General features: G+C 43.0%; 1 protein-coding gene across 2 annotated transcripts in view; it reads left to right on the top strand.

Annotated features, from left to right (window-relative positions):
- The first annotated feature begins 3,229 nt into the window (after positions 1-3,229).
- Positions 3,230-25,029, top strand: part of MEGF11 (multiple EGF like domains 11) — a 298,924-nt gene continuing 277,124 nt past the window's right edge. For both annotated transcript variants that reach the window (XM_020983023.2, XM_020983009.2), the window contains exons 1-3: positions 3,230-3,348; positions 8,817-8,918; positions 14,710-14,810. In XM_020983023.2, the coding sequence (XP_020838682.1) occupies positions 3,233-3,348; positions 8,817-8,918; positions 14,710-14,810 (319 nt within the window). In that variant the 5' untranslated portion in view covers positions 3,230-3,232. The remainder of the gene's footprint in view (positions 3,349-8,816; positions 8,919-14,709; positions 14,811-25,029) is intronic.

Genomic DNA, 25,029 nt, shown 5'->3' with positions numbered 1-25,029 from the left:
TAAACTATGTGCAGGTATTAGCATATGTGATGGGATCCCTCATTTAGATCTGGGAAAGTCTAACATTTTACAGATGAGGAAACTGAGGCAGAGAGAGTTGTGATTACCTTAGTGATATACAGAGCCAGGTTTCAAACCCAGCCCCTCTAACTCTAATCCAGCCCTCTTTCTCATCGCTACCCTATGTAGCCTTCCCATCATATGCAAATCAGCACTGTCAGTTTAGTTGCTAAAATGAGAAGCTGAGCACCCCTGATTTGGGAATTAGGAATGCTAGATTTCTAAACCTGCCTGGGTGACTTTGAGAAAAATCACTTGCTGGATTAATTTCTAGCCTCACTGCCTTTGGAGTGGCTGTTCCACATGCCTGGAATGCTCTCCCTCCTTGCCTCTGCCTCTTAGAATCCCAGGCTTTCTTGAAGACTCACTTCAGATCTCATCTTCTGCTTTAGGCTTCTCTTGGTTCTCTTAGTTGCTAGTGTCTTCCCTTCTAAGACTGCCTTGCATCTGCTCTATATACTCAGCTAGGCAGCTAGGTGGCTTAGTGGATAGAGCACTGGCCCAAGAGTCAGGAAGACCTGAGTTCAAATCTTGGCCTTTTATACTTACTGTGTGACCCTGGGCAAATCACTTAACTTTTGTCTGCTTCAGTTTCTTCAGCTGTGAAGTGGGGATAATAACAGCACCTACCTCCCAGAGTTATTGTGAAGATCAAATGAGATAATATTTATAAAGCTCTTAGCATAGTGTCTGACACATAATAAATGTGCTTAATAAGCACTTATTCTCTTCCCTCTATGTGTCTTGTGTGTGCTTTGTTTCTCATTTTTTTTTTTTGCTGGGCAAAGGGGTTAAGTGAGTTACCCAGGGTCATACAGCTGGTGTTGAGTGTCCGTGGCCAGATTTGAACTCAGGTCTTTCTGACTCCAAGGCCAGTGTGCCACCTAGCTGCCCCTGTGCTTTGTTTCTCCCATTAGAATATAAACTCCTTGAGTGCTTTTCCCCCCCTTTTTCTTTGTAATCCCAGCAAGGGTAAGAGCTTATAAACTTATTGATTGATTGATTGGGTTGGGTCTCAGTTTCTTTATCTGGAAAGTCTTCTACAGTTTACTCTGTAAGTCAGCCTTCTCATCTCCACATAGGTGCAGGAAATGGGGAGAATTTAGAATCAGTGCCCCAGCTCTCAGTCTTGGTTTCATTGTAACTTCAGCTGACAGAAGCCTCGAGTCCTGCTGTCTTTTAGCTGTCGCATACTGTGTGCCCTTCAACAACGTGAGCATATCTTTCCCAGCTGAATCTGACCTTCCTCCTGAGGCTGTTCTGAGGACACCTTGATTTCGTTTTGCATGGTGGCCTCTGGGCCCACCTCTGGCCACTTATCAGCTTTCCCTGGACCGGACTTGTAGGTGGAGGGAATCTTTGGTTTGCTCGTTCACTGACTCTCTTGCTTTGCAAAAATACTAGAAACTCCCTCTTTTATTTTTTACCTTTTTATCCTGTGTGGTTCATTTCTGCCAAATGATGTCCCAATTCTAGGTATATGTGGAGAACCTTCTGAATTTGGAAACTGGAATAACTTAGAATCTGTGACAATCCAGAGAGGGCCTATGATGGTTTGCCTTTGTATTATCTGTGATGAAAGGACTTGCTAAGGGAATAAAGGATGACATTTTTAAGTTAGCTCTTATTTGTATACAGATGGTGAATGGCTGGCTTTTTCCAGCTATTGCTAGCTAGTCATTAAAGCCAGGTTAGGAGGCGTTTCTTCAAACATGTGAGCCTGTGAACCTGCAAAATGGAGTGGTTTGGGATCTTTGTGGATTTGTCGAGCTCTGCCTATGATTCTAAAGCCTAGGAAGCTTCGATGAAAGGTCAGGATTAATATGCAAATAACCTTGACACAAGTGACTTGAACTCACACTAAGGTATAAATGACTGATATACTACCCTTTCTTGAGAGTAGTTTTTAAATAATGGGAAGTAGAGAAAGAGGCACGAAGACATTGAAGACCTAAAGCTAGATGTAGGGGAGGGGTGGGGGGGCAGGAGAGGGGGAAGGAGGGAGGGAGAGATGTCATAGAGGAGAAGGTAAAGCAAAGGAAGCCTGGAGGCACTGAAGGCAAATTTCTCCAACTTCACAGTTCTTTGCCCAGGGCTGAGTGTATTCACTTGAAAGTAATGAAATGACATTTCTTTAAATATCTTCCGTGATTCAGACTCTCTACTAATGTAGGCTAGCTTGCATGTGATCTCTCTTCCCTCGGAATCCTCATGACACTTTGTTCCCCATCCTCGCCTCCCCTTTTGGCACTCAGCCAGTTCTGCCTGGCGCAATGGCTGCTTGTGCTCTTCTCGCGTCCCTTCTGCCCAGCTTAATGAGGCTGTGCCCTTATCCCTGGCTGTATCCTTCATAATTCAGGCCACTGGTCATTTACAAAGTTGTTGTTGCTGCTGCTTAGTCATATTCAGTCGCGTCCCACTCTCCGCGACCCCTTTTGGGGGTTTTCTTGGCAAAGACGCTGGAGTGGTGGGCCATGTCCTTCTCCAGCTCATTTTACAGATGAAGAAACTGAGACAAACAAGGTGAAGTGACTTGTCCAGGGTCACACAGTAAGTATCTGAGGTCAGATTTGAACTGAGGAAGATGAGTCTTCCTAACTCCAGCTCGGGTAGTCCATCCACTGTGCCAACTAGCTGCCATTTTATATTACTATGTGCAAGATTCTGGGAATTCCAAGGAAACCAGGAGTCCTAGCTTTTAGAAACTCATGGACAACTATTAGGAGAAATAACAACAGTCATGCAGACAAGCACAATTCAGGTGCCCAGCACATGGGTTTTACACAACAGCCTAGAATGGAAGCCCTCTGCAGGCAGGGACTGTGACATTTTGTTCTTTGTCTCTTCTAGTCGGCACTTAGAAGACATTTGTCCGATATAATTGATTAATAGGTACTTGGTAAGTGTTTGTCGAATGAGTAAATGAATGAATGAATGACTCTGAGTTAGCAAATTGTTACTATGACAGACAAAATGTCTGCAGCTGTCAGAAAAATTTGTAGATCAAGTATAAAATATTGAATGTTCATTACTCCATGATGATGAGAGACTTAATCTGCTTAGCAGATCTGTTTACTGTTTGATGTTGGGAATATGAAGTGCTAAACAGATGTTTTGGGAAGCAGTTTGATTAATAACCCCTCTTCTTTTGTTCCCCTTCATAGGACCCAAGATGGTACTCTCCCTTTTAGCAGAGTCGGTGGTGAAAATGTTGTTTCTCTCCTTCCTTCTGCAAAGCACACTCTCGCTGAACCCCGATGATCCCAATGTATGCAGTCACTGGGAGAGGTAATGGCCAAGCTCCCCTACACATGTTGTTTGGCTCCTGAGGGTGCCCTGCTCCTCTTGTGGGGTGAATCAATAATCCACACCTGTTTATTGAATACTCACTCTTGTGGAAGGCTCTGTGGGAGAATAAAAGGAAAGTGTAAAGCTTGGCTCTCGCTTTCAAAAAACTTACAGTTAAGTTAGGGAGTCATGGAATACCCATTAGAGACAGGGTACAATTCAGCATCAAATTACATCTTCAACAGTGTGATTCAGATGATGGGGCATTTCAAAGGGGGTAGGGAATAAGACTGGTTGGATTATCAGGAAAGACTTTGTGCAAGAGGTGTGACTTCAACTGGCTTTTGAAGAACAGATAGGCTTGCGAAGTGCAGAAAAAAGTGACTTATGGGGGGAACAAACAGGAGACCGCCTGACTGGACCAGGAAGGCTTGTTCTATGAATGGTATCTAGGTATACTAATAGCTCAAACCTATGGCCCTCTGAAGTTTACTATTATTATTTTCTTTTTCTTCTCATTATTACTAATACTAACACTTCACAATGTTCCTTTAAGGTATACAAGATGCTTTTCCATGAGGAAAGCAGTGCAAGAATTGTTAGCCCCATTTTATAGATAGGAAGTGGAGATTGCAAGAAATTAAAAAAAAAAACTTGTCCACGGTCAGTAACTAAGTCAGGGCTTACCCCAAGGTCTTCTGTGCCAGGGTCAGTGCTCCTTCTTTTACACCATGCTTAGATGTACAAATAGATGCTTGGTGACATTGGAGCTTTCCTGTCAGCCAGGACGGTCGCTGGCAATTGTTGCACTGCATGCTCTATTGTTACTTTAATCTTTAACAGTTTTTAGACTTCTTAGATTTGGGCAGTATTGTCCCCAAACTCATGGTTTTATTCTGGAACCAATAAATATTAGATGCTGTTAGTCTTCAGTGGGAGATAGCAGGTAATGACAGTGAATACTTATTCAGCGCTTTCAAGTTTGCAGAGCACTTCACATATATCATCTCATTTCAACCAATCTGGCAACAGGCATTTATTAAGTACCTACTATGTGCCAGGTACAACTGAGTCTTTTTTTTTTTTGAGGTAATCGGGGTTAAGTGACTTCCTCAGGGTCACACAACAAGTGTCTGAGGCCAGATTTGAACCTAGGTCTTCCTAATTCCAGGGCCAGTACTCTATCCACAGCACCAACTAGCTGCCCCATAGCTGAGTCTTATGATATAACTAAGTGAGGTGGGTAGGGCAAGTATCATGATCACTCCTTTATGGATGAGGACACTGAGGTTCAGCTGGGTGACTTGCCAGCGATTATCCAGCTGGTAGGTATTAGAAGTAGATTTGAACTCGTTTTCTTGACTCCAAGACCAGCCCTCTATCCACCATATCATACTGCATCAAAAAAGATGACAGACTTTCTGTCACTGTCTTTATTGCTTGGGATGATTGTCATGATTTGTCAAACATTTCCTATGTGCTAATAGACCTAAATATTTGTCACAACATGAATCTACAACGATTTTGCCTGTTATAGGCAGCACCTTTATAGGTATTTGTTGCTAAGTGAAAAAGAAAGAGACAGAGACACGGACACATAGAGACAGACAACAATATGGACAGAGACACAGACAGAGAGACAGAGAAACAGAAATAGAAAGACAAAGACAGTTGTGGGACCTTTGATAATAGACAACTGCATGTTAACTTGTCTCTCTATGCAGAGCACTGTTCAAATTCTAGAGAAAGTTTCCTGTCCTCAAAGGACTTTGTAATGCTTCAGTGAACTTATGTCAAAATGTAAACTGGCCGTCTTCTCTTCTCACACGTGACTTTGGGATGTGGGGCTTCCTATAAGGGATGTCTAGCTATGGGACCCCTCTTGACAGAGGTCATTTGGGGATAAAATGAGATCTCTTTCCAAAGGTCAGGAAATCAAGAAACCTGGGTCTCCTTCTCATTCTGCCCCTTACAAACAAAATTAATTTTGGCAAGCCTCCTTTTCTGTATCTATGAGATGAGTAGTTGGTGATCTCAAGGGCACCTTCCAGGTCCAACATCCTATGATGACTTTTCCACTCACCCCAAAAGTCAAATGGCAGATGCTTCTGCTCCTAGATACTTGGTGTTGGACAGGCAGCCCCCCTCTGGCTGCATGTAGAGGCCAGTTGGCCTGGAGACTTGATGATTCTGATGAGAAGATGTCTGGAAGCAGCACCTATCACAGTGCCTGAGGCATTGTTATTGTTCACTCATTTTAGTTAGGTCTAACTCCTCATGACTCCATTTGGGATTTTCTTGGCAAAGATACTGGAGTGGCTTGCCATTTCCTTCCCTAGCTCATTTGACAGATGAGGAAACTGAGGCAAAAAGGGTTAAGTAACATGCCCAGGGTCACACAGCTAGTAAATGTCTGAGGTTAGATTTGAACTCAGAAAGATGAGTATTCCTGACTCCAGAGCTGGTATGATATCCACTGTGTCACCTAAGCACTAAATAAATGTTTAATAGAACGACTTCCTCCTACTAACAGGCTTAAAGATTAGTAAATTGAAATTAGGCAGCAGGTATAGTGGATAATGTCAGGCTTGGAGTCAGGAAGATCTGCATTTCTGACATAAAGTAGTTGTATATGGCCATAGAACAAGTCACTTATCTTGACAGTACCTCTTCCACGACCAAAGAAAACCCCCCACAACCTGTTATAAGCTACACTGAGTTGCTGATCTGTATCAGTGAAAGGAATTTCCAAATCAGTTCTCTACACTGCAGATCTCTCCTCTTTCCTCCTTCCCCTCTCCCTCCCACCCCCAGCAAAAATATTGCTTATATCCTAAGAATGTTTAGAGGAAATTACTTTATAAACTGTAATGTGCTATAGAAATGTGGGCTGCTATTATTAGTGATAGTAATAAATCAAGGAGAAACCCAAATTAAATCTCCAAATTGATGAGCTGTGCTGACTAGGACAATGCCATTACTTGGATGTTAGTAAGTCAAATAAATAAAATTAAAATGAGGGCCCTAGTGGAGGAATCATGCTGTAAAAGAATAGCAGAGGCTTGTTACTGTCCATGTTTCATTGGCGCAGTAAGCCTTATGAATTCCCAGTTAGTCTTGTGCAGAATGCAGTCTCTGGAATTCCTGAGCCCTTTGGGTAGGTGGGAGGGCAGGCAGGGGTATCCTAGGGGCCTGCCACACTCTTGGGAGTTGGCAAAGAAGCTCGTGCTCAGGAGGCAAAGAAGCTCATGCTCAGATCTCTGGGCCTTGGTAGTGAGATAGCCCTCAAGCCTCTGCCCCCCCGAAAGTGATGTCAGAAGTAGTGTCAGAGCTAGGGCTTCCTTGTCTCCCATCCGCGTTAGCCTGTTCTTGCTTAGGCAGAGGCTGATTATCTAGATTGTGGGTTTAGTCAAATCTCCCTTCTTTCCTCTTTGTCCCCCACACTCTTTTTCTTCCAAATTAAACTCAAGTACATATTTTGTTGTTGTTAAACCATGAAGGGAATAAAAGTGTACTTTTCCCTCTAACAGAGCATCTTCCACCATAGTAGACACCTGAACAAAGCCTTTGTAGTTACTAAATCTTCAATTCAGAGCAAAGGCAACATGGGTTAGGGGAAAGAACACTGGATTGGGTATTGGGAGACTTGGGTTCAAATCCTGGCCCTGCTAATTGTGTGATTTGACAGTGTGCAAGACATTTAAGCTCTCTGCCTTCAGTTTCTTCATCTGGGAGCTCCTTGAGAACAAAGACTAGTCTCTGCCTTTCTTTTTATTTCCAGTGCTTAGCACAGTGCCACAGTATGTGTTTAATATGTGTTTATTGACTGACTCTAAAATGAGGGAAATGGATTAGACAGTCTCTAAGTCCCTTGAACTCTATGTCATAGAAAAGCAGGATGGCAACGTAGCTTAAACCAAGTCTCAACTGATTTGGTCATCAGCTTGGGTGAGAACTTTGGTGCAGGGAAGAGAAAGTTGAATTGAGAGAACGTATCCTCTATTTCTCTGGGTATAAATCAGGTTTGAGGTTTCTCTGCTGGTCTTGGTTACCCGTGCTCCCCCATCTTGGCTCTGCCTCTGTGGCTAATAGAGAGGTAACCCAGGTTTTTAGGTGCACACACCCACCCATGCCATACATGAAGTAGAAAGAGCACTGGGTTTTGGAGTTAAGAGTTCTGGGTACTTATCCTGACTTTTCTATTTAATACTTGGATAACAAGATATTTTTCTTCTTGCTGAGACTCAGTTTCCTTATCTGTAAAATGAAGGAGTTGGATGACAAAATCATTGAGGTTCCTTCTAGCTTGAAAGCCTCTGATTCTGTGAACTGTATGGAGGGCCTAATGCTATCAGTTCTGGGACCCCACTTTAGTTCCTAATGTTTCCAGTAGCAGGCTGTTCTTGGCCCAGCTCCATTGCACATTACGTGAAGATTAAATCTGTGTAATTTAAAAAATACACACCCTAGCCCCTAGAGACCTCTTAGGGAGAATTCCCCAGTTGGATTAGTGCTCCAGACGGGAGCCTTGGTAATTATGCCCCTCCATCATAAAACACAGTGTAAAGACCTCCCTGGGCTGGTAAAGCCTGGCTCTGTTAAATTAATCTGGACCCTCATTAGCATTTTGATATACAAGCAACGTTAACTACCCAGCCAAAAAGCTAAGATACAGTCCATATGCAGAACCTTAGTATAATTCTCTTTCCCCAACCTTCTCTCCCCTTCCTCATCCCTGCTGAGACAGTTACGCTTCCCTCATCTTTTGGGCTGCCACTGGGGCTCAAGGGGAATGAATTTGTGGAGGTGGGAGAAAAGTCCCTGGTCTGAAGTGGGTTATAGAAAACTGGAATTTATTGATGTGCCTGATCTCTCCTTCTAAAATGTAAACTTCTGGAGGGCAAGATTGTATTTCTAATTCTTCATGTCTCCTATAGTACCTAGCACAAGGCCTTTCTCACATATAGTATATACTTCAATTCTTGCAGATAATAAGTACTAATGAATGATTTCCATGACTCATTCAGGAGCAGAAGCTCATCTAAAATTTGGTCCTTCCCCAGTACCCAACACAGTGCTTTGTACATAGTATTTGCATATAGTAGGTGCTTAATAATTTTAAAAAATTGAAGTAATTGAAAATTAATGAATAAATGAATAAATCAGTGAACTAATTTGTTATTTCAGGAAATTAGCCAGGCCAGTATCTCTAAGAGGGGGATGGAGTATATGTTCTTGGAATAATATGGAGGGGGGGAATATCTGGTTTTAAAATTCCTCTTTCCTTGAGTCTGGGAATGTGTATTTGTATGAGCGGGGAAGGATGGTAGCCTCAGCTTTGGCACGTTCTGCAGTGTGATGAGGCCTCTTGGTTTTCCATCTGGCTAGCTCAAGGAAGGTTTGCCAGTCCTAAAAAAAGATCAAACCCCCCTGGGTGATAATGCATGTCTCTCTCCTCTCTTCCTTAGCTATGCTGTGACGGTCCAGGAATCCTACGCTCACCCTTTCGACCAGATTTACTATACAAGATGTACAGACATTCTCAACTGGTTCAAGTGTACGAGGCATCGGTGAGTACTGCCCTCAGATGAAGAGTTCTTCATAAATTACTGGGCATCTGGACCTTTGACCTGACCTTGATCCTTAAGATTGTCACATCACTGAAAGGGGAGGGGAAGCAGGGGGGCAGGTGAGAATCAGGACCCAGAGGGTGAAGGAGGGGTAGTGTCAAGGAAGAATCTAGACCTTGAGGAAGGGTGAGATAATGAGGGCATGCTGTAACCTTGCTATGTGACTTTGGGCAGTTCTTCAGTTCTCTGGGGTTTCTCCTCCTGTAAAATGAGGAATAATAATCCCTTCCTTACCATCTGTCTTACAAAGCCATGGTAAGGTTCAATGAGATTTTGTCTTGGGGGTAAGCAATGGGGTTAAGTGACTTGCCCAGGGTCACACAGCTAGTGTTACGTGTCTGAGGCCAGATTTGAACTCAGGTTCTCCTGAATCCAGGGGTGGTGCTCTATCCACTGCACTAGCTAGCTGCCCCTCAATGAGATTTTTTAAAAAAGATATTGAAGCACTCTGAAAACTTTAAAAAGATTGGGCAATTATCAGTTAATGGTATTCTCTAAGGGGGAAAACAAGAGGCTTGAATTCCCCTCACCAGTGAAGGTCAAGTTGGGAATCAGTTTCCCAGAGATTTATGCAACTGCATCAAACCATCCTGAGTCCCTTTCCAGGATGCATGTAGGCAATTAGAGCTGGGAACATATTAGGTGAGAGGCATTGTGGTTAAGCGGTTAAAGATCTGGCTTTTGTGGTGGCTAATTAATACATGGAACAAGAATACCTTGATCCCTCAGAGAGTCAGTAATGGGTGAAATACCTTCAGTGGCCCCCCTTGACAAACGATCTTGAGAAATGGATGGTGAAGGCCTTCCCTTAACCTCAGCTAGTAATAGGGAAAGCAGATTTTAACAATTGCACATCTGAAGAGGAAGTTGCCTACAGAGAATCAGGTATGTCTGATGGTATTTTGGGGCAATCCTCAGAACTACCATAGGGAACAAGAAGAGTGAATCCTTAGGCAGTTGCAGGGGCAGAGATCCATCTGGTGAGCAGGAAATTGTAGCTCTGAGTTTACAGGGAAGATCATTACCTAACAGGTTAATGGGAGATTTGGGCATAAGGAGAAAGGAATGTTTCATGGAAAGAGGGCCAAGGGTAGAGCTCACATCATAGTCGGAAAGACTTGGGTTCTTGACACCCACTGGCTGTGTGACCCTGGACAAGTCATTTAAACTCTCAGTGTTCTAGGCCAGTGATGTCAAACTCAAAAAGAAGCAGATCCCTACCAGCCACATATTGGCTTAGAAAACTACAAATTAACACCATCTGTGTTGTATTGTATTTTTATTTATTTTGTTAAACATTTCTCAGTTACATATTAATCTGGTTGAGGCTGCTATCTGGAATTTTGAGGGGCCTTACCCTGCCTGCCATGAGTCTGAGCCTTTGCTCTAGGCGACTCTCAGACTGAAAATCACAGAGAAGGTGCTGAACTGCATGGTTAGAGGGAATTCCTAGTATGACTGAAACCACAAGTGTAGTCCTTTTCTTCTAATATAGTAAACAGCGTGATACAGTGGGGAAAAGACGACAACCCTAGACTGAAAGCAGGATACCAGGGTTCTAGTCCCAACCCTTGCACTAACTTGTGTGCCTTGGGCAAGTCACTTCCCTTTGGGCCTCAGTTTCCTCATTTGTGAAATGAGAAGCTAGATGAGACAATCTCTGAGTTCCTTTCCAATCTCTGATATGTTTTGGTTGTGTGTTCTTTGCTCTGTCTGACCATGGATAAAGTGGCTGGCCTGCTCTTTATTTCAGAAACAATCAAGTTCCAGTCCTAGAGCTAAAGCTGGTAAGGATATCACTGCCATGTTTCTGTGACAGGGAACGTGTGGCACTGCTCTATCCATTGCTCTGAAACTGGGGCTACCCATTCATCACCTCTGGCACCCGGCAAAGGAGTGGCTGCTTATTAAAATAGGCTGTGTTCCTGGAAAATGAATTATTTTGCAGGATTATTGAGTTGCCTTGCAGCTTTCCTGATGACCCAGAGCATGCACACTGACAGTGATGTCATCAATTTGCTTAAATGCAGATGGGCGTGTTTTAATGTGGCATCCTTCACCTAAGAGCCGACAGAGAACCAAACTTGCAGCCCCCTCCATTTTCTGCTGTGCAGCTGAGATCCAGAGAGGCAAAGGAAACTCTCAGTCTGGCTTATAAAGGAAAAGAGAAAATTCTGGTCAGGCTATCGACTCTTCTTCATGAGAGGTCCTAGTAATAGCATTTATATAGCCGCTTGCAAAGCACATGTTTCTCATTTGATCCTCACAACAACCTTGTGAGATAGATGCTATTATTATCATCCCTATTGTACAGATGATGAAACTGAGGCAAAGAGAGGTTAAGTGACTTTCCCAGGGTCACACATCTAGTGTTTGGGACAGGATTCAGACAGACTAAGGTCTCCCTGACTCTGTCCATCACTCTATCCACTCTCTACAAGCTGGCTAAAGGCTTTTAATAAGAACCTAGAAGCTTCCTGTTAAGGTGGATTAGGCATAACTTGTTTAGAGGCAAGGAAATAGATCAGATGACCTCTAGAGTATGCTTTCAATTATAAGACTTCACCCCCCACACACACACTCAGGTGCTTACATAGCTTCCCCAAAGACCCCTGGGAACTCTCTGCCTGTACTAGCAAGCCAGACTTGGCTTTCAAACCAGGACACCTCTTCTTATGGGTTTTTGATAAAGTAGAATGACCTTATCTAATGACATCCCCAAATATCACAGATTTCCTAGGGGATGCAAATGCTGTCATTTGTCATAAAAGGAAAAATTTAAAAATGGAGGAAAGATGATTCAGCTTTTCCTGGGAGGGCCAGGAAAGGTAGAACTGAGGTGTGACTGCTTAGCCAAGTATGGCCACTGGCCAGTAATGTAGTGTAGCCCCCTCAGCTAAGTTGGTAATGGTTATTATCTGCTGCCCTGTGGGCACGGTTGAGTGGGGTTTGCTGAGCTGATCATTCCCTAGATAGACAATGAGCTCAGCAGAATAATCTCACGAAGAGGCCAGACCCCTGGGAAGAAGAATGTGTGGAGAATCAGACGATTCTGGAAGAGACTTCAGAAGTCACCTTGTTGAACATCTACCAGATCATAGATCCCGCTATCCCTGGCAAGGAGTCGTCCAGCCTTTACTTGAAGGCTTCCAGCATGAGAGAACTCATTAACCATTAATGTTTATGTTATGCAGCCCATTCCATTTGGCTCTCATTATCAGATTTTGTTTTGTTTTGTTTTGGTTGAAATCTGCTTCTGTGTAACTTCTACGCATTGATTCTAGTTCTGCCTCCCAGAGCCAAGCAGGGCGAGTCTAATTTACCTTTCATGTATAGATATCCTTTTAAGTATTTGAAACCCTCTCTCATGTCTACCTTTCTTCTCCCTCCCCAGTGAACTCTGCTCTAGACTAAGCATCTCTCATTCCTTCGACTGATACTCTTGAGGCATGATTTTGGGTCCTCTTGCCTACCTTGTTCACCTTCTCTGGCCTTGTTCCGGTTTGTCAGTGCCCCTTCTAAAATGTGGTTCCTAGAGCCAGGCCTCACACTCTGGATAGGGTCTGATGAGGACACAGTTGGAGCAACGATAGTAGTTGCAAGAATGATAACAATAGCTCACTGGCATTTTTGTCGAGCCTGAAATTTTGCAAAGCAGAAGGAGTACTTTATATGCTATTTTATTTGACCCTAACAACAACCCTGTAAGGATGGTAGTTATCTCCATTTTATAGATGAGGAAACTGAGGTACAGAGAGTTTAAGTGAGTTGTCCATGGTCACACAGCTCATATTTCCTGACTCCAAATGCAGTGTTCTCTCTATTATGACTCCAAGCTGCCTCCCACATACAGCAGGACTATCCCCTTGGTCACCATGAACATTACAGATAATTCTTTTAATGCAGCAATTAACTTCTTTGGCTGCCACATTATACTAGTGACTCATATTAAACTTAGAATCCATTCAAGTCCCTAGGTCCTTCTCATGGTTACTTTTTTTTCGCTCATATCCACACTGGTGCAGAGGATTTTGTTTTTGTTCTAAGACTTTGCATTTATCCTGATTGTTAGCTGTAGCTCACTGATATGATCTACCCAAGTCATTTTGGATTCTGCCTTTGTCATTTAGTGCAGAAGATTTCTTTTTCCAGTGATTGCATTGATTCGACAAGTATATCTGGGCAGGATGAATAAATACAATCACCAATAAAACATTGAACAGAACTGTGCCAAGGACAGAGGCTGTTGGTGAACTTGAACTCCAATGGAGATGTCACTATTATGTTAGATTGTCCATCACTGGTCGCCTCTTCTAAGCAACATGAAGTTGATCTCATTTGTAAAGTGTCAGATTTTAGGTCCTGGAACCCATTATCATTGTTCAGGTCCCTTATCGAACAGTCTCTGTATCTGGGATCCAGAGTTGCATAGGACCTGACTGCAGACTCATGTATAGACTCAACACTCTTTGTATCCGATCCATCAACCTCATATGGATTATTTCAAATATGTCTTTGGTGGCAAACGTTTAATCCTAGGTTAACTTTCTGTTGCATATTTCTGAGTTATCGTAGTCGGAAACCATGATCTTTGGAAAAGTAAATTAATACTTTCTCAGTCTACTTATTAAAGCAAATATGCAGCATCATGCCCTCTTTGTTTCTATCTATCTTCCTGCCAAAACCCAATGGGAATGATGTTGGGATTATCTGTTGTTGTGTATTATGCATGCCACTGCTCCCCTTGGTGAGAGTGGATACCCAACAATTGATGAAAACACTTACTTGCTTACTATGTGATCTCAGACAAGTTTCCCCTTCTCTCCCATTCCCCTCCTCCTCCCTCTCTCCCACTTCAGTATTTTCTGTAAAGTGAGGGAGTTGGACAAAAGGATCTCTTAACATCCCTTCTGGTTCTAAAAGGCAGGGACGGTGTTAATCTAAGAGGGAGAATATAGCCCTTAGGTTTTCTTGGCATAAAAAAAAATGCTTCCAATTCTCTGAGTGGCTCTGACTGATGAACAGGAGAGAACATGCTTCTTTGGATGCCTTTTCCCCCCTTCCCTCTGGGAAGAAATTCCAAAGGGACAATAGGAATGATGAAATGAGTTAATCTACTTATCTGTTCATCACACACTTGTCATTGACAATGGGGTACTGAGGGGACAGTGACCAGATATGGAGTGGAAGGAGCACTAGACTTGGAATTAGAAGACCTAGTTTTAAATCTCAGCTATGTCACTTAGTCTCTCTGGGACCGGGGGGGAATCAGTGAACTTCTCTGGGCTTCAGTTTTGTCTTTTGTAAAGGGATGGGGTTGGCCTAGGTGATCTCTGAGAGCCTTTCTAGCACCAAAACCTATTTTCCTAACTCTTCTACCTCCGTGCTCTAGAATACTCCCCGTCTGTAATTTTACATCAAAACTAGGGATGTCCTCTAAATTCCCCTACCTCTCTTCTCCAGGACTGCAAGAATATGCTTAAGAATCATTCTGGATGTGAGGGAGAGTTGGCAGGCATTAGCAGATGCTGCGTTTCTAATACACTCAATATTGCTAGTGTCAAGATTTCCCTATTGATTTTGTTTTATTGTGTTCCTTCACATCAGAAGCCTCCATGCATTTTAAAGTAATTATTGAATGGCATCCTTGCTATAGCTTAACACAAATATAATTCTAACAGGAGTGATTGATTTTCAATGTTTTCAAATGGCTTTCTGTCTTGTGATTTAGAATAAGTTATAAGACGGCGTATCGGAGAGGCCTCCGGACCATGTACCGACGGAGATCCCAGTGCTGCCCAGGATACTATGAGAATGGAGACGTTTGCATCCGTACGTAGGGGAAAATTGCTGTTCTTTGCTTGATTGGAGGGGTGGGGGAGGAGTCGATCTTTCCAGTGAGTAGACCCAGGGTAATTGGATGAGTTGCAGGGCTTATTCATGATTGCAGTCAGCAGCCATCTGCATAATATCATGTACCTATGTGTAATACATCTGCCCATGAGTCAGAGCAGATTCTGTCTATTACTGAACCTGAGATTTTCCCCGTTGGTGTCATATCTTAGGGATCTATTGGAGACAAATTAATTTTACACAGACTAAGGCACTGTGTTATCTGGGAGGATGCAACATGTGGGGAACACATTAATCTGGCTTAGTTTGTCAGATTAATAACCCAATATCTGCTGTGGACATAGTAAAGAACATAACTACAGGACAGATTGGAAAAAATGAACAACACCAGTTAAGCTTTGATGGCAGAGGGTGGGGATGAATGAGAGGAGGTAGGAAAACATCCAGAAGTGGGGCATGGGGAATGCTGCAGTTCTCCAGCACTGGGTTCATGGCAAAAGGGATTATGTGCCAAAGACAAGCATTGTTGACATCGCCATTTCCCTTTGGGCTAGCTCTAGGGTCATATGATGCATAGCTGAAAAGAATCATAGAAATCATCCAGTCTGGTGTCCTCAGTTTACTGATGAGGAAGTTGACAGCCAGAGAAGTTAGGTGATTTGCCCCAGGTTCCCCAGGAAATGGCAGCACTGTGATTTGAACCTAGCTCCTACCTCTAAATTCGGCATTCTTGTTGCTAGTCAGCTTTTCCCATCCTACTCTGGAGTCTGTTTTCCTAGTACGTGTCTCTTTTCTGGAAGTAGCCTAGAGTGGTGAAGAGAGCACTGGACTTGATAGGTAAGAAACCTTAGGGTAGAGTCTCAGGTCTGTTTTAAAAAAGATAGTGTGACCATGGGCCAGCCATTGAGTGTTTCAAGACCTCAGTTCTTTATCTGCAAAATGAGGGGGTTTGGGCAAGATGATTTCTAAGGTGTCCCTGCCAGTTGTCTACCATCCTATCATTCAAGAAAGTTCCAGTCCTTCCTCCTCACCCTCAATCTACTCCTGGAAAGTTGCCATTTTCAAAGAGAGCCTGGCCTTGAGATGTAGTTTAATGTCACAGTCATCTCAGTGTAGGGGTTAGAACAGACAGCCTCATGAATGAAAGAAGCATCCCCTTCCACCATCAAAGCTCCTCCTGCCTCTTAACTTTGAGCAAGGCTTTTCCTGTTAATATTCTTCCTGCCATTCAAGGAGGTAGAACAGAAGCTAGAGAGACTCCAGATTGGGTGAGTGTAGGCGTGTTGATGTTTGGGAATGAAATGACAGTTTTCCCCACTGTTGTTAAATCTCCCCTAATGCTGGAGAAACTCAATTCTAATTGCATTGGGTGGGTGGGGGGCAGATGAATGAAAAAAAAAACACTAAAACAAATGGGTTGGACAGGGGTAGTTTTGCAGTGAAAAGAATGGAGCAGTGGAGAGCTGACCCAGCAGAGAGGACATGTCCACTATTTCTCTGGGTAACAAAGGTGATTGCAAGCATTCCTGGACCTACTAGAGGTGGATTGGGGTGGGGAAAGGGGTGCAGGCAGCTTAGGTTCTGGTAGGGTCCACCACATTGCTTTTTTCCTTTTCCTCTCCCCCTTCAAGCATATGATGATTCAGGCTGGGTATATTATATTAGACTCATAAAGCCAGAGGCAAGATTGATGGGAATGTTTTCCCCCACTAGAGAATAGAGTTATGGCCCCAGGAAATCATAAGAGGGAACTCAGACGTCAGCAAGGGGGATCTAAGAAAGGGATTCCAGATTCCTAGGATAATTTTCGTTAGATAATATTGATGAAGCCCTTTGAAGGCAGGCAACGCTGCAGAAGTGCTAAGTGTCCCAATTTCGTAATATCATAATATGCTGATTTGGAAAGGCAGTTCAGACCTCTTTTGATGTGCAACATTTATAATGTCTGGTGCTGGTACTATGTGCACAACTGACTGACCAGAGCTGCTTAGCTGAGGAAATCCAGCTGCAAGACTGTGTTTGGGAGAAGGAGGGTTTTCTGTTTGTTTGTTTTAGGAGATTGGACATATATGCACCCATTTACAAAGTCAAGCCAACAAGCCATTTTATTAAGTGCTTACTATGTGCCAGGCGCTGGCTAAGCTCTGGAAATACAAATATAAGCAGAAAGAGAGACAGACCCTGCCCTCAAGGAGCTTGTATTTTTGTGGGGGAAGACAACACATAGAAAGGAGCTGAAAAGTGAGGGGAGAGAAGAGATGCAAGTGCCAGGCATGTTATAAATATGTCATGTTATGGCATATTATGAGCAGTCATGTTCTCTGCTTAACCTAGGCAGCATAACATAGTGGAGAGAGGGATGGCCTAGGAGTCCAGGAGAGTCAGGAGTCTATCCTGGAGAGGAATGAAAGGAAAGTTCAAAGCAAGGAATTGGGAATCATAAGTTGTATGGTTGTGACTATTTAAAAAATGCTATCATCAAGGCAGTTAGAAGTGTAGGGAGTGGTAGGGCCTCGAGAAATGAGTCAAGTCAATGAGTATTTCTTGAGCATCTACTACGAACTCAGCTCCATGTTAGTTACCGTAGAGAATGCTAGAGATGTTCGAGCCCTGGTATTCACCCCCAAGGAGCTTACTACCTCATTGGAGAAGAAAAACAAATATAGGATGCACACTAGAATGTAATTTAACAAACCAAGCAAACATTTATCAATTGTCTTTGATGTGGAAGGTACTGTGGTAGTGCCAAGGACCCAAAGGAAGAAAAGAAATAACCCTTGTCCTCAAGGAATTTTCATTCTATGGAGTACTAAATTATGTGATTGATGGAGAAATTTAGAGAAAAATTAATGGGGGGCTAGACTGGGAAAATCAGTTGATCTCTTTAGGCCCTAGTTTCTATAAAATGAGGAGCTTGAACTAACCAGATGACCTTTGAGGTTGCTTCCATCTCTAACACTAACATTGGACAATTCTAGTTTTGGAAAAGGGGAGATTCTGGAAATATGGACAATTAGGAGTCATTACAATATTTCAGGCAAGGGGTTATAGGAGCTTGAACTAGGGTGGTCACCATATGAGTGGTGAAAAAGGAGTAGATGGGAAAGAGATTGTGGAGGTTGAGTTGGCAAAATGTCAATTGATTGGATGTGATGAGTGAGGAAGAGGGAAAAGTCAAGGATGTCTCTAAGGCTGCAAACCTAGATGACTGGAAAGATGCCCCAGATTGCACTAATAAAAATTCATTCCTTTGTGTTAAGCAATTCCCTCTTTCTGTGTCTTCTTTTGGAATAGAAATGCCTTGGCAGAGTTAACTCAGTAGTCATAGATTTCATCAACTTTAGAGCTGGAAGGTACTTTAGAGGTAATGAAGTCCAACCCTCTTATTTTACAACTGGGTAAACTGAGGTCCAGAGACATTAAATGTCTTGCTCAGGTCACATAGGTAGGTAGTAAGTGGCAGAGCTAGGATTAAAACCCCCATGTCTTCTGACTCTTAACTGTGGCCTTTTCACTCTGCCCTGCTCTGATTCTCACTCATGCTCACCATGTTTCAGCAAGGATGAGTTTATCAGCTGCTACCCTAGCTTGACACAAGAGGGTGGGGTATCAGGAAAGCCCTGGATTCTTAGAAAAGCAAGGAGATGAGAAGCTCTAAAAATGGGTAAAGAGAAGGTGTTGAAGACAAACTCTGGTGATATGGATCAGTCCCTTCCTAGGGCTCACAGCTCAGTGACATGAGGGCCCAATTAGAAAAGCATACTTAGATAATGGATATGAGTTTCAGCTTCTCTATATAAATGGCAGATGAAATAATAATCCTGTCAAGCTTCTAGAGAACTTAGCCAATGCTCCTCTAATGGACCACTGGACCTTTTGTTTCAGAGAAGGACATGTCATGAGCAGTCATGTTCTCTGCTTAACCCAGGCAGCATACCATAGTGGAGAGAGGGCTGCCTTTAGAGTCAGAAGGACCTGGGTTCTAGTCCTGTCTGACACAGACTACCTGTGTGAACATGTGGACCCTCCATGCCTTCAGGTACTTCTTTAAGACTAAGATACAGTAAAGTTGCAGAACTGTGCAAAAGTAGATTATAGAGATAGAGCCGGATGTGTTTGGGAGGAGGAAGTGGGACTTTTTATTTTGATTTCTATATTGGAAGATTTTGCACATGAACCCATTTGGAAAGTGAAGCCAACGAGCAAGCCATGTCAAGAGCTGGACGGAACCTCAGAGATCATGTAGTTCAGCCCTCTCATTTTATAGATAAAGAAACTAAGACCCAAGGAGATTGTGGCCAGCCCGGGGTCACCCCTGAGGGAGAGTAATCATTTTTAGTGGGATTTGAACTATTACTCTAGGGCTAATACTCTTTCACCCTTACCATGTTGGCTCAACTAGTGAAGGTAGTTTCCACACTAGGATTTCCCACAATGATGGAATCACTGGATCAGACCAAAAATAAACAGACAAAACTGAACCTCTGTCTTTAAGACAGCACACAAAATGGCCAAGGTCAGTTGCTGAGGGGCAGGAGGACATGGGAGTAGATTTGCTAACTGAGGTTTTTGCTTTCCTGATCACCCTCTTCCTTGAGTATCGTAAGGGCTCTATGTGCTGACTCCAACATGGAAGGAGAAAGGTGGCAGTTTTTTAATTGCAAGCTATATGCAGTAATTAAATCTCTCCTATCCAGACCCAGAAGGCTGCCAGAGCCTGTGAGTGAAAGTTGTTGCTGTTGTCAAAAGCAGTTGAGTATTTAGGTAATGTCCAGCTCCCAAGTGCTCCCTGGTCAGGGCATGTAGTGGTTCTTTGGTTCTCCCTGCTCTTTGTTTATTTGAATCCTGCCCATCCTTTAAAGCCCAGCTCATGGGCTGCCTCCTCTGATCACCGTAGCCCTCAGTCAGCCAAGAAATCAATCAACATTTTTTTTTGTTATGTTCTTAGCATGTGATGGATACTTTTTCTAGACACTGGGAATCTAAAATTGAAAACTAAAAGTAAAGCAGTCCTGCCTTCAAGGAGCTTAGATGCTCTCACTTTCCCAACTCTAATGAAGCTTATTGTCTATACCTCTTATTTGGTACTGATCATATACTACCCTATATCGTGTTTTTAATCTTGTCTTCCTGGATGGATTATTAACTCCTTGAGGGGAAGGCTCATTTCTTATGTTTCTTCGTACATTGTTGTTGTTGCTTTTTCAGTCCTGTCCGACTCTTTGTGACCCTCTATGGGTTTTTCTTGGCAAAGATACTGGAGTAGTTTGCCATTCCTTTTTCCAGCTCATTTTTCAAATGAGGAAACAGGCAAACAGGATTAAATGACTTGACCTCTGTCTGAGGCCAGATTTGAACTTGGGTCTTCCTGACTTCAGGCCCAGTGTTCTATGCTCTGTGCTACCTAGCTGCTCTATTATTACTATTATTCATGATAACAGCTTACATTTATATAGCACTTTATAGGTTTCAAAAAACTTTAGATTTGCTATTGCATTTGACCTTTACACCCACCTTGTGGCATAGGCAGTGCAGGTATTATTGTTGCTATTTTAATGACAAAGAAAATGAGCCCAGAGAGGTTAAATGATTTGCTGAAGGTCACATAGGTGGTAGTGGGTCAGCTAGGTGGCACAATGGACAGAGCAGTAAGAACCAACACAGTGACCATTTCTGACAATCTACATGACAGCAAGGGCAACTAGGTGATGCAGTGGATAGAGCACCAGGCCTAGAGTAAGGAAGATTCATCTTCCAGAGTTCAAATCTGGTCTCAGACACTTACTAGCTGTGTGACCCTGGGCAAGTCACTTCCTCCTGTTTGCCTCAGTTTCCTCATCTGTAAAATGAGCTGGAGAAGGAAATGGCAAACCACTCCAGTATCTTTGCCAAGAAAACCCCAAGTGGGCTTGTAGAGAGTTGAACAACAACATATAGCTAGTAAGTGACAGATCCAGGATCAAGCAAGTAGGGCTTGGTTCATTCATTGCATTTGTATTTCCATCACCAGTACAAGGCCTGACACACAGTAGTTGCTTAATAAAATACTCATTGACTAATTCTTTCTTCTCTATTGTACTGCCTCATATCCTACCTAGTACAAGGGTGGGCATGTAGTAGATGCTCAATAAAGAATAGTTGATTGAGCATCCTAATCCTCAGTCCCCTCTTGATGCTGACCCTCCTCCTCACCCTCCCACCCCCAGGCCTCATCACAGTGGTGGAGTCCAGGTGTTGCAGCATTCGAGGCCTCACCTATACCTTTATGCTGATCCCTAGCTTCTACCCAGGGCTTCTTGCCGGGCTGTAGAATGGGCCAAGTCCTGTATTTGGAGCCAGAAAATCTCAGCCCTGCTCCTTTATGCCTCTGCAACCTTGGGCAAGTCTTCATCTCTTTGAGATAATTTCTTCATTTGTAAAATGAAGAACTTGGCCTAGATTATCTCTAGACCATTTCTACCACTCACTCCTTTGATTTCTGTGATCCATTTTGCAATTTTTCTTGTTGAACTTCTAGCCTTGTTTTTTAACCCTGTCATGGCCCTGAGAGGTGACAGCCAGCTATTCAGATAAATCAGTCCATGCCGATTTGCTAGCAGGATAGGACCAGAGGCTTACTTACTAGATGGTAAGAGAGCTTTTTCTTATAAGTGGCCTTCTGAAGATAACATACCCACTTTTGATGTATCATCAGGCCTTTCGGTGTCCCTGCTTGGAGCTTCTGAGTGAACTTGCTTGTGTCACCGTGCTGTGAGGAGAGAGGAAAGAGGGGAAAGGCTGGGGCATTCCGCTTTCCTTGAATGAAGTTCCTTGGAGGAGACTCCACTTGGGCAGGAGCAGGTTTTTTCAAGACAGAATAAGCCACAGTCAGTAAGATAATGAAGAGGGAGTTTAGGAGCAGAAACATGTGGATAAAAGGTTTCTGTGCAAGCCACTGCTTGACGCTTTGTTCCTTCCTCCTGGCCTTTGTCGACATTCAGAAGCCCTGCAATTAATGAGGATCAGTGTAGGCTGGGCAGCTCTTAGCTGAAATCTTCACTAATGGCTCTTTCTTTGATTGAACAGTGATTTTCACCCACAAAATAACTTCAGGTTCTGTCTCTTCCCTCCCCACATGTTTGCTGCTTTATCGTAGCATTTTATCATTTTCAAAGGTCTCTCAGTGTTTTATGAGAGAGAGAACCTTGGTCTAGGAATAAGCAGACCTGAGGTCCAGTCGTGAACTCTGCCAGTAAGTTGTAGAATGTCAGCTCCCTACTTGAAGAAAATGAGCCCAGAGAGGTTAGATGATTTGTTGAAGGCCACATAGCTAGTAAGTGACAGATCCAGGACTGGGAGGGTAGGGATTGTTTCATTTGCTGCAGGTCAGGGATTGTTGCACTTTTGTATTTGTATTTCTAGCAACTAGCAAGGTGCCTGTCACAACATGCTTGCTGATCGATTGATCGGTGTGTCAAGGTCCCCCTGTGACATCTAACACAGGCATGCCCAGGGAAATGGAAGGGATCAGAGGGTGTTCTCAAGGACCACAGTGTCTTTGACCTTGACTTTGGAACAGAATTGTTCTTCTCTAGTCCTCTTGTGTTTTCTGTGCTTAAGACCTTAGGCAGCTTACAGAATATCTCAATGCATAGTGCATATGTCCCAGGGACATACTCATTGGGAAAGTGTCATGGGTAACAAGACTCCCGGAAGTCACACTGCTCTGCCACTGTGAAGTCTTACTAGAAGTCTCTTTGAGTGAAGGTTACATGACAGTTTGTTAGGGATGCTATAGAAAGTTATTGACCGTATTCTTGGCCAGGTGCATGAGGAGGAGAAGAAGAAGAAGAAGAAGAAAGGGATATATGCCTAGCATGAATCTCTGGGTCAAAAGATATTTTAGCCACTTTATTTGTAAAATTCCATATTGATTTCCAGAATGATTGGGCCAGTTCTTAGCTCCACCAACAATACCTCTCTTTCTACAATCCCTGTAAAACTGATTGTTCTTATCTTCTGTCATATGTGCTAATTTGCTGGGTGTGAAGTCAAGCCTTGCAGTTATTTTGATTTGCATTTCTTTTATTATTAGTGATTTGGAGCATTCTTTTATATTGCCGATCTTTTACAATTCTTTTTGAGAATGTTCATATCCTTTGACCAAATATCTCTTTCTTCCAAGGTTATTCACAGGACCACAAAATTTCGAGCTAAGAGGGCTGGGAAAGGTCATCTAGTCCAGCCCTTTATTTTATAGGTGAGGAAGCTGAGGCCCAGAGAGTTTAAATCTTGAGTTCATGCACCATTGCCGAAACTCCTCACCCTTTTTATAACCCCCTTCTAAGAAGCAGACTGAATTATTTCTATGAGCTCAGGAGTTACTTACTCTCATTTAGGTCTTATGATGAGAAATATTTTGAGATTTTTAAATGAAGAAGCAGAAGACAGGGTTCCCAGTGCCTCTGCAGGAGTCTCTGTGTGTGGAGTAGTGTATATGCATATGTCCTCCCTTCAGTGTTCACTGGAAGCTTGTCTTCCATGGATTCCTTTCTTGTTTTCATTTCTTTTATTTATTTTCCTTCTCCATTTTTTCAATCAGCTGATGGTGCCGAGTTGTCACCAAGCCAAATTTTGGTTTTGGTGTGGTGGAGAGAGTGCTTGACTTGGAGTCAGAAAAGCTCAAGTTCAGACCCCAGTTATAGATAGCACTTACTGGCTCTGTGACCTTGGGCAAACCACTTAACTTTTCAGTTGCTTCACCTGTAAAATTTGGGAGAATATTATAATACCTATCTTGGAAATTTGTTGTGAGGCTCAAAGCAGAGAATATGTGTAAAGTGCTTTGCAAACTTTAAGTCTTTTTAAATGTTGTGATCATCATCATCATCATTTATACTTTGTCAGGGACAGAATGAGACCATTAATCTCATTTTTCTTGGGGGGGGGGTTGTCCAAAATGGGATCATATGCTACCTCGAGATCTAAAACCGTCAGACACATCTCTGTTTTTCCTGGGCAGAGTGGGGTTAAGGAAGGCACGGATCCTTGTTTAGAAACTGAGATGCAACCATTGGGGGACTGGAAAACTCCTGGAACACTGAGATCAGTCTGACCAGTGCCTGCAAACCTCACCCATTCTGGGCAGCTGAGCCTAGCATCCACAGCCCTTCCATCAGGGACAGCTCCCTCTCAGGCACAATCCCTGAAAATAAACTGAGGAGGCCAGAGAGTAAATCTGCTCCAGGGTGATTTACAGGACAGTGTGTTTGCCCAGCTAAGCTCTTGGCAAAGTTAAATGCACAGGCTATGGGGAAAAAGAATCCTTTTCAAACAGCTGTGGGGTTCAAATGTCCTTCAGTCCTCCATAAAGGATTCTCAAAATTATGTGGACTAGATTAGTATCTCCTTTACATGAAGCCATTTCAATGCCTCCTAGCTGCTTTAAAAATAAAATCCCTGGACAGCTCTTTTGTTGTTCTGTCCAGCATGCACATGATAATTGAAGATTTCCCTTTAAAAGTGTGTCAGGTGGAAAGAGCCTCTAATTTACTAAATGGAGGAACCTTTGTTAGGGAGACTGATTCTTTGTTCCATCTGTCCCTTTTAATCTTGTTTTGCACAATAGAATTACATAAAGCATTGCATGAGAAGTTGGTTCCAAGTAGGAAGCACGGACCCAGTCCAGCCCCAGGGGACTAAGCACACAGTGGGGTGGAGATTTTTGATTCTTCCTTTTCTTCCTCCCCCTTTTCCTTTTTCTTCCTCCTTTTCCTTCTTCTTCCCCATCTTCCTACCTTTCCTTCCCTCCTTCATTATTCATTCAGAATTATGGTGCCAGGAAGATTTCGAGCTTTGTTCTTAAGCTTATCAGAAGTTCATCCTCATTTTTGTTCCCACCACCAATATCGTCTTTGTTTGTTAACTGCCTCTCTGAATGGAGACACCAGAGACCAGATTCTAGAGCAGAATTTGTAGTCCATCCACTTTTGTGGTATCAGTATAGCCCAGATTTTTGAGCTCTGTTAAGTATCAGCTAGTGATGGATCAGACAATCCTATTGGATAGGGCTTGGTATTCTGGAAGGCAACAATAGCCAGGTAACAAGCATTTATTAAGGGCCTACCGTGTGCCAGGAATGGTACTGTCAAAGTACTCATAATTTTTTGTTCGAGGATCTCCCTAAGATCTGATCCTTTCTATAAACATATTCTGCTAC

This window comes from Phascolarctos cinereus, unplaced genomic scaffold (assembly GCF_003287225.1).
Source record: "Phascolarctos cinereus isolate Bilbo 61053 unplaced genomic scaffold, phaCin_HiC Scaffold_3;HRSCAF=262, whole genome shotgun sequence".
NCBI classification, from domain to species: domain Eukaryota; kingdom Metazoa; phylum Chordata; class Mammalia; order Diprotodontia; family Phascolarctidae; genus Phascolarctos; species Phascolarctos cinereus.
Note: the sequence above shows the minus strand (reverse complement) of the source record. Positions and strands in the feature narration are given on the sequence as shown.